This window comes from Phytophthora sojae (assembly GCF_000149755.1).
Source record: "Phytophthora sojae unplaced genomic scaffold PHYSOscaffold_5, whole genome shotgun sequence".
Lineage (NCBI taxonomy): Eukaryota > Oomycota > Peronosporomycetes > Peronosporales > Peronosporaceae > Phytophthora > Phytophthora sojae.
In genome coordinates this window covers 5,738,547-5,747,930 of record NW_009258119.1, presented here as the reverse complement: position 1 = coordinate 5,747,930, position 9,384 = coordinate 5,738,547, and the positions used below count along the sequence as shown (strand labels likewise).

At 59.9% G+C, this 9,384-nt stretch overlaps 3 protein-coding genes across 3 annotated transcripts; 2 read left to right on the top strand and 1 right to left on the bottom strand.

The window, feature by feature from the left end:
* Positions 1 to 452: 452 nt before the first annotated feature.
* Positions 453 to 2,123, top strand: PHYSODRAFT_346791 (hypothetical protein; the record flags this gene model as incomplete). The annotated part of the gene is made up of 1 exon (XM_009531620.1): positions 453 to 2,123. The coding sequence occupies one exon, from the start codon at positions 453 to 455 to the stop codon at positions 2,073 to 2,075; it is 1,623 nt and encodes a 540-aa protein (XP_009529915.1). The 3' UTR covers positions 2,076 to 2,123.
* A 1,197-nt stretch (positions 2,124 to 3,320) lies between these two features.
* On the top strand, positions 3,321 to 5,967 carry PHYSODRAFT_286447 (hypothetical protein). Its single transcript, XM_009531619.1, has one exon. The coding sequence runs from the start codon at positions 4,219 to 4,221 to the stop codon at positions 5,254 to 5,256; it is 1,038 nt and encodes a 345-aa protein (XP_009529914.1). The 5' UTR covers positions 3,321 to 4,218; the 3' UTR covers positions 5,257 to 5,967.
* Positions 5,968 to 7,270: 1,303 nt separating this feature from the next.
* On the bottom strand, positions 7,271 to 8,971 carry PHYSODRAFT_250971 (hypothetical protein; the record flags this gene model as incomplete). The annotated part of the gene is made up of 1 exon (XM_009531618.1): positions 7,271 to 8,971. The coding sequence occupies one exon, from the start codon at positions 8,969 to 8,971 to the stop codon at positions 7,271 to 7,273; it is 1,701 nt and encodes a 566-aa protein (XP_009529913.1).
* Positions 8,972 to 9,384: the final 413 nt, after the last annotated feature.

Below are 9,384 nucleotides of genomic sequence, written 5' to 3'. Positions count from 1 at the left end.
AGCAGTCGAAGCGCAGATCGTTTACCTTGAACGCCCGCTCGAGCGTCCTCAGCTCAGCCTGAGTGACCCGCGTTGACCTGGAAGTTGCTGGAAGTTCGTAAGTCCACAAAGTACTTCACACCTTCTTCAACGTGGGCTTAACAAAATCTAAGCCCGCTTAAAATGCGCCTCGTCACAGATTTCCCGATGTGGAAGATGCCTCAACGAGGTTCAGTTGTGGCATCTTCCACATCGGGAAATCAGCCACAAAGAACGCCGGAATTTTCCCTTCACCGTCGTGCGCTGCGGGGACCCGCAGGAGCGTTCTTTGTGGTAAGCGCCACAACGGGGCAATTCCTCCAAGGGGGAAAAATATAACAAGCTAAAAACAGGGCCTCATTGGTGGAAACAGCGTTTTGAGTCGTCGCGGCCAGTCTCCAATTGTGTCATTCTAGGATCCCCGCACACTGGCAATGCTGCACCGCTCGAGCCTGCCGCGCCTGGGCGCCGCCGTGCGCCGCCTGTCGACGCAGTCGCCGCCCAACTACCGGCGCATGATCCTCGAGTCGCGCGTGTACGACGTGGCGGAGCAGACGCCGCTGCAGGAGGCGCCGGCGCTGTCGCACGCGCTGCAGAATCGCGTGCTGCTCAAGCGCGAGGACATGCAGCCCGTCTTCAGCTTCAAGATCCGCGGCGCGTACAACAAGATGGCCAGCCTGTCGCCCGAGGAAAAGGCGGCCGGCTGCGTGTGCTGCTCGGCCGGCAACCACGCGCAGGGCGTGGCGCTGTCGGCCCGCAAGCTCGGCGTCCGCGCCAAGATCGTCATGCCGCTGGCCACGCCCGACATCAAGGTCAACTCGGTGCGCCACCACGGCGGAGACTTCGTGGACATTGTGCTGCACGGCAAGACGTTCGACGACGCGGCGGCGGAGGCGCGCAGACTGGTGCAGGAGGAGAAGCTCACGCTGATCCTGCCCTTCGACGACCCGTACGTCATCGCCGGACAGGGCACCGTGGGTATGGAGATTCTGCAGCAAACCAGCGGCTCTGGAGAGAAGCTGGACGCCATCTTTGTGCCCTCTGGAGGTGGCGGCATGCTCGCGGGTATTGCAGCTTGGGTCAAGCAGATCCGACCCAGTGTCAAGGTCATTGGCGTTGAGGCGGCGGATGCCGCCGGCATGACGGCGTCGCTGGCGGCTGGAAAGGTGGTGGAGCTGGACCACGTGGGACTGTTCGCTGATGGTGCGGCTGTGAAGCTGGTCGGGTCCGAGACGTTCCGCGTGTGCGCCGACTACGTGGACGAGATGGTGACGGTCTCGACGGACGAGATCTGCGCTGCTATCAAGGCGGGCTTCAATGACACTCGCACGATCCTTGAGCCGGCAGGTGTGCTGTCGATTGCTGGTATGACGCAGTACGCCAAGACGCGCGGACTCTCGGGCTGCCAGTTTGTCGCTGTCACGTCCGGTGCGAACATCGACTTCGCTCGTCTGCGCTTCGTGTCTGAGCGCGCGGACTCGCACGAGAGGCTTCTTGCTGTGGAGATTGACGAGAACCCGGGCGCCTTCCTGCGACTGAACCGCCGGCTAGATGCGGTGGGTGTCCGCATCACCGAGTTCAGCTACCGCTACGCCGACGCAAAGAAGGCTCGCGTTCACCTGTCGTTCCACTCGCCCAGTGCTGAGCACGCGGCCGCTGCTATCCGTGAGCTGCAGGAGGAGGAGTCTCCGTTGGGTTTCGCTCGCGGCGGTGCCTACCAGGTGCTCGATCTCTCGGACAACGAGCTGGCCAAGGTGCACACGCGATACCTCGCTGGCGGCCGAGCCCGTGGTGATGTTAAGCAGAACGAGCGACTGTACCGCTTCGAGTTCCCAGACCGCCCACGCGCTCTGGCCACGTTCTTGGAGGCGCTGCAGAGCTCGTGGAACATCAGTCTCTTCCATTACCGCAACCACGGCGCCGATGTCGGTCGGGTACTAGTGGGTTTCCAGGTTCCTGAGAAGGACCACGAGCGCTTCCAGACTTTCCTGAACCAGTTGGCCTACGTCTTCCACGAGGAAACGGAGAACGAGATGTACCAGGAGTTCATGCTCTAAAGCAAGGTTGTATAAAGGATTGCATAGAGAAATGAAGAGTGTGTTGTGAACCATAGCGTTTTTCATCGGTCGATTGAGGTGAAGAGGAAGCCAACAGAATGACAAATGACAACACTAAGCTATACGCAGCGATCGATAAACTGATGCGACGTAGCGAAGCTAACTAAACTGTGAGTTCGCTGACTATGACTACCCGATGGATGAGGGCGACGCGAGAACGCAGCGCCCGCACTAGCACTAGGGAGACAGACGTTCCGCACACTAGTACGCTCTAATCCGAGTCGGAGTCGGAGTCGTCGAGGAGGTTGAACGCGTTGGTCGTCTTCGTAGCAGCGGGGGCCGAGATCTTCGTAGCAGGAGGCTCAGCGCGCTTCTGGCGAGGCTCCGACTTCCGTGCCGGAGCGGCCTCCTTAGCGTGAGCACCACGGCCGCGACCACCCTCCACGGGGCGACGGTCGGCGCCACGTCCGCCACGTCCTCGGCCACCGCGGGGTGCCTCATCGTGGCTGTTCTTACGAGCCAACGCAGCAGCTTCAGCGTCCGCCTTGGCCTTCGCCTTGGCCTCCTTCTCCGCCTTAGTCTTGGCCTTGCGCTCCTGGTCGAGAGCCTTCTTGCGCTCAAGGTACGCAGCCTCATCACGGGGCTTAGCGTCGCCGAAGATGCTGGGCTTGTGTTCATCCGAGTCCTTCTTCTCGGTGGAGGTGGTGCGCGGCAGCAGCGTCAGACGCTGGCGCTCGCGGGGCGCGTTGTTGCTCTCACTGGACCAATACGCAGCACTTCGTTCAGTAACATTGCACCAAAACAAGAGAAACAAAGGCAAATATCCTCACCGGTAGCGGTCGTTCGACGGTCGATCGTTGCGCTTCTCAAACAAGCCGTTGTCGCGCGGCTTGCGCTCACGTTCACGGTCCAGAGCCACGTCCAACTTGACGTGGCGGCCATCGAGGCTGTCGCCGTCGAGCTTCAACGCCTCCACAAGCTGCTCCTTCTCATAGAACTCAACGTAGGCGAAGCCCTTGGGGCGGTTCTCAAAGTCACGCGGGAAGCGGATGTCCTTGATGCCCTGCGGGCCGATGAAGTCCGCCACGTCGTCCTCCGTCAGACGGAACGACAGGTTGCCCACGAAGAGCTGCAACCAAACACATGCAAACAAGCTTCAGTCCACCCTGCTAAACTCAATCACCTGATGCATCCACCGAAGCAGCTCTTCACCTTCCAGGGACCCACGTCAGGCACCGGGTTCTTGGGGCGCTCCTCGCGCGGAGCGCGGCGCTCTTCGTATCCTCCACGACGGTCGTCGTATCCGCCGCGACGGTCACCGTAGCCACCACGACGGTCGTCCTGGTATCCGCCGCGGCGGTCGTCGTTGTGGTATCCGCCGCGACGCGGCTCTATTGGGGGCGCAAAGCATGCATGTCAAGCGTGTCAATCACTCACTGCCAGAGCGACGCAATGGGCTCGAGGCGAAGACGTTACCGTCGCGCTGTTGCTCGTGGTGCTGGATCTCCTCCTCCTCGATGGGCTGCGCGGGCTCCGGCCTGCGGTAGGCGAGCAAGGACGTAGAGAAAGTTAGAGAGAAGCATGAGAGACGAAGGAACAGCTGGGCTGGGCCGCTTCAAGCGTAGCCGGGAGACGTACTGCGCGATCTTGGGGGCCACCGGCAGCGGCTGGAAGTCCACGTCGTCGTCGTCGGCCCAGGAGCTGGTGCCGCCGCGCGCGAAGCTCAGGTTCTGCGCCATCTTGCTGCTACGTAGTGCTGCTGCTCTCTTCTTGCGGTTGAGTTGTTGTCTATCACCGATGTTTGCAAGCAGTCTCAAGGCGGCCTTACCGTGATGATCGATGAAATGCAACATATCCTTTCAAAACAAGTATCTGTCTTCGCAAAGTCTGTAAATTGGCCATCGACTCCAATAATTGATACATAAATCGCATAGATAGTTGTGCGGCAACTACCGTACTTACTGGCAGCAAATCTACTGATCCGCATGTTAGTAATGATTTCTAATACTGGTTTGCGTTAGTAAAAGTCAGTGGTTGTCGTGACGCCCACCACCAATCAAGCGCGGCCAATCAGACTGCGGGTCGGCGCCATCGTAGCCGGAGTGTCCATAACTTACCAGCAGCAGAACCAGTCGACGGCAGCATGGCAGGCGGTGGCAAGCTCATCAAGAACACGGCGGGCAAGCAGGCCCTGCGCGCCAACAAGAAGGTGGCCAAGCAGGCGGCCAAGCAGAGCCGCAAGGTGACGAGCGTGGCCAAGCCCAAGCGCGTCAAGGCCCATGTGCAGCGCGCCATCAAGGCCAAGGAGCCCAAGCTCGTGGAGAACACCAAGAACCTGCTGGTGCTGCGCGGCAACAAGACGAACGAGCAGGTGAACGAGCTGCTGACGGACCTGCGCATGCTCAAGGCGCCGTTCGTCAAGTTCATGGGCAAGAAGAACGACATCCACGTGTTCGACGACGAGAACAAGATCGAGTTCCTGACGCAGAAGAACGACGCGAGCCTCTTCCTCGTGGGCAGCAGCACCAAGAAGCGCCCGAACAACCTCGTGCTTGGCCGCACGTTCGACGGCCACATCCTGGACGTCATGGAGTTCGGCTTCTCCAACTTCAAGGCCATTAGCGCCTTCAAGTGCAAGAGCAAGAAGGCGCCCGGCTCCAAGCCCAGCTTCGTGTTCACGGGCGACCAGTGGGAGAGCGTAGAGGCTTACATGAAGCTCAAGAACCTGCTGCTCGACACGTACCGCGGCACTATTGTGCAGAGCGTCAACGTCAAGGGCCTGGACCATGTCATCGTGTGCACGGCCTGGAAGGACAAGGTCTTCTTCCGCTCGTACTCGATCGATTTCAAGAAGGGCGACGAGTCGCACCCGCGCGTGGAGCTGGACGAGATGGGCCCGCGCTTCGACCTGGAGTTCCGCCGCACCAAGTTCGCCTCGGCCGACCTCATGAAGCTCGCCACCAAGAAGCCCAAGGGCCTGGCGCCCAAGAAGATTAAGAACATCTCTCGCGACGAGCTCACGGGCGACAAGCTGGGCCGTATTCACATGGACCACCAGGATATTTACTCGATGCAGAGCCGCCGGGTGAAGGCGCTGCGCAAAACGCCCGCCGAGCTCAAGAACAGCAAGAACGCCGAGGACTCCGGAAACGACGAGGGCGACATCGAGATGGAAGACTAATGTATAGATCATGGCTAGCTTTTAGACGAACACGGCGTTTTTACTTTTTTTGACAGCACAAACAGCGCAACTTGTTCGTGTGTTCGTTCATGCGTGTGGTATGTGAGTGTGTATGTATGGACATGCTATTGTATGCAACTTTTACTACAGTAGCAGCTAGGAACATGTTACATCAACGGAAGCCCGCGCCGGCGTTTCCTGTATGCACTTGCGACGGGGTTTGCTGCACCAAGTGATCCAACGTGGCTTGCTTTATCTCTGCAGGACATCTTGGTTGTTCCGGGCGTCTACTGCAGCAGCTTGGTCAAGTGGTCGAAGTCGGTGACAAACAAGTCGGCGCCTTCCTTCACGACGTCGCGGGTGACGATACCACCGAAGCCGACGAACAGGTCGGCAGGCGGCCGAGCCTGGAGGTCCGTGACGCCATCACCGACCATGGCGATCTTCTCGTAGCCATGAATCCGCTTGATGCTGAAGGCAATAATTACCGTAGTCAGCAACAGATAGTAGACGTGGACGAGTTGGCTACTTACACTTCAATGGCCTTGGCCTTGCCACCGTCACGCGACGTGAGCTCCGCATCGTCGAAGCCGCTGTAGTTTCCGTCGTCGTCGAAGAAGATGGTGTTGGCGTAGATGTTGTACAGAGGGATGCCCACCTCCTCGGCGACGGGCTCGATCATGAGACGGAAGCCGCCCGACACGAGGAACACAGCGATGCCCTTGTCCTGCAGCGTCGACATGAGCTTCTTGATACCTGCGCGTACATCAAACAATACCACCATCAGCTTGCGCCAAGCAACCTCAGAGTCGCGTTGCAGCACGCTGCGCACCCGGCGTGAACTTGGGCGGGTGCTGCTTCAAGCAGTCCTGGATGTCTTGCCTCGACGGCTTAATAATGTCGAGCCGCGCCGCCAGCGCGTCCTCGAACTTGACGTTGCCGTTCATAGCCCTGCGTCAAACACCATCGCACAGGTGAGCTCTTCAACACGCAGCTTCACTCAGTCGATAGACAGCAAAAACACTAACTTGGTGGTCCACTCCTTGACGGCCTTGCCGGCGCCGCAGTGCTCGGCGAGCAAGTCGATGCCCTCGTCCTCGCACACGGTGCTGTCGACGTCGAAGCACACGGCGCCGACGGAGCGCCAGATGTCGCTCACCGTCTCGGCCTGCGTCGGGGACGACGTGAAGCGGTCGAGCATGGAGAGCGCGCGCGCGTGGTGCTGGTCCGTGACGGTCATGAGCGCGTCAGTTGCATGCCACGAGACCGATTGTTAGTGAGCTGAGCTGAGCTGTTGATAAATGAAATGCTGCGGGGGTAGCGGCGTCGAGGCCGAGGCCGACTCTCCCATCCGAAGGTTGTTTTTTCCCCCTCCTATCAGCCCCCATGGGGGGAAGGACCAAGGAGGGGGGAGGTGCAGACAGATATTGCGCAGCGCAGCGTACCGGCGCGGCCACGGGGCGGGTGAGCTTGGTCAAGCAGTGCGCGAGCATTGCGATCGAGGAGGTCGAAGTTGGTGGGTGCCGGCTGATTGGCTTTTGCGGTGCGTCACCGAGCGGCTCCTTTTTCACAACACGCCGATTGTGATCCCGGGGCGGTGGCGAGTAGTGTACGGAAGGGGACGCATTGTGTACATCACATCGTCCGGTGATAATCGATTCTAACGACATGGCTACATCCATTTCGCATGGGAAGTTGCCTTTTTCGAGCGGAGCGAGAGGCTCCGCTTGCGCTCAGCCGGGCTCGGCGTGTCTCAAGCAGCTGAGATGGCGAAGAACGTTGCCGAGGATCGTCGGGCGCTTCATCGAAACTGCCAGCGAGCCGAAGTGTTTCTTTCTGGCAGGAAGGTCCTGCCTGCAGCATGCATGTAGTACCATGGTAACATGAAGCTCTCGTAGTGTGTTGGTTGGTACATGTAGCGTTCAATTTATTTCTGCAATGTGCATTATAGTTCTACAGCAAACGCTCTCATACTCCAACGTGCAACATATCCGATAATACATGTGTGTACGCGCTAGCAGGAGGCAGCAGTCTCCTGCTCCTCCCACTCGGCGATGTTCTTCTCGATGCCGTTCACGAGCTGGTTCACATCCAGCCAGGGGATGCTGTTGAGGGTGACCACGGCCGGGAGCGCCAGCTTCTTGAGGAAGCACACCTGGCCCGTCAGGAAGCTCGCGTACGTCCACTTGTCGCGGAAGCAGAAGGACGGGCTCACGCCCCGCTGCTCGCGCTCGTCCAGCTCACCCTGCTTGTAGTGCTCGTCGTTGAGGCGGAAGACCCACTTCGTGTGGTTCGTGAACGGCTTCATGGTCTGGCTGATGTCGCTCACGTGCATGGCGATGCGAAGGGCACGCACCTGCAGGCTCTGCGGCAGCACCGCCTCGTCCTGCAGCATCTTCCACTCGTCGGCCGTCGTGTTGTTGATCTCAGCGAGCAGCTCGGGTTGATAAATAAGAGCTGTCGCCGAGATGGTCTCACGCACGACCTCGAGCACCTGGTCGCGTTGGACCGGTGACATCTTGGACAGAATGTCGAACTTGGGGTCCACGACCGCCTGCAGAGCGAGGTCCATGTGCTTGGACTCCATCGGCGCCTTCGTGGGGTACTTCTGAGCAATGGGGTGGCTAGTCTTGATCAGAAAGTCGTTGGTCAGGCCGACGTGCTCCACGTCGTGCATCACCGCGGCCAGCAGTGCGCCAACCTGGTTGTGCTGGGAGATCTTCTCGCCCAGACTCGTGTTCCAGAGCATCATGAACAGCGTGTGCATCACGTCGGCCGCGTGGGTGGCGTTGTGAAACGGCATGCTGCCGTCGTAACGCTCCTGAATATGCCGCAGGAAGCACGGCAGGACGCTGAGGTCCACGTACTCCTCGCCGCAGTCGATGCTCTCAAAGATGAGCGTGCCCACGAACACGACGACGTTGCCCGGCATGAACTCCTCCAGGGCGATCACATCCAGCTCGGGTGTGCCGAACGACGACTTGACAATCTGTACAACCTGCTCAACGTACTGCTCCGGCACCTCGCAGCGAATGCAGATCTGGCGGATCTCCGCCTCGCAGAAAATTTCGCTCGGGTGGCCACGTTTCCTGGACGTTGGAGTGGCGGCCATCACCTCGTTCAGGTCTCCGAAGCTCATGCAATCGTCCTCATCGATGTCGTCCCACGACAGGGTGGTCTGGTGTTCCTCGCTGCTATGCCTAGACACGATGACGTTGAGTTTGGTGCGCATGGCGGCCGGCGTGGGCACCGACCTCCGGTAGTACGCCTGCGTAAGGCGTGCGCGGTCGAAGGTCATGCTGCGACTCCGGATGCCAGCCGAGACCGACTTTAAATAGGAGGCCAGGGTTTTAATCTTGGCCTCGATGGCTCCTGTCCTGAACCTGTTGGTCGTCATCGACGACGACGACGACTTGAGGTCCTGCTTCTCGTACACGTACTCGCTGCCGCCGACGGGGCTGGCGCGCATGTCCGCCGTCTTGGTCACGGGGATGCGCATCTCGCTGCCCAGCTTGAGCTCGAACTTGCGGCTCTCCAGGTCATCGTCGTCGTCATCCACCGGCGTGGGGTCCTCGCGCCTCGCCTCGAACACGAAGCACGTGGGGCTGGAGGGCGCCGAGGACGCGGCGGGGGCCGATGCGGAGGAGGGAGGGGCGGCGACCACGACCGACTGGGGGGCTCGAGAGACGAAGAAGTGGTCCATGCGGCGAGTCATGAAGGCTCGCGGCTCGGAGGCGACTATGTGAGAGAACGTGGCTGCGAAGGAGTTCGACCTGCACCTGCTATCTGCCTGCGGTGCTGCTGCTGCTGCTCTGCTGCTGCTCCCGCCCGGATGATCCCCGCGCTCCGCGAGTGTGCCAACTACCTGTCCGTCGTTCTACTCGTCCCCGCAAGACTGTAAATGCCACCGAGGCCCATGTCCCCTAGGCTCCCACGCGGCTCGCACGGCTCTCCGCGGCATTCTGGGCAGCAAAGTGAAGTGTCTCACCAGAGCGAGGGGGCGCCAAAACAGAGCACTTCCCCATCGCCCCGCCCCAGCATGCGATAACCCTTCGATACAGCATATCCGTGTGGACCCCATCTGCGATGTATTTTGTGGATGAAATAGGCTCTACAGACTTGGTATTC

What these genes read in the sequence shown, in the direction of transcription:
- PHYSODRAFT_286447 (XM_009531619.1), top strand. Translation starts at nt 4,219, where the DNA reads ATGGCAGGCGGTGGCAAGCTCATCAAGAACACGGCGGGCAAGCAGGCC.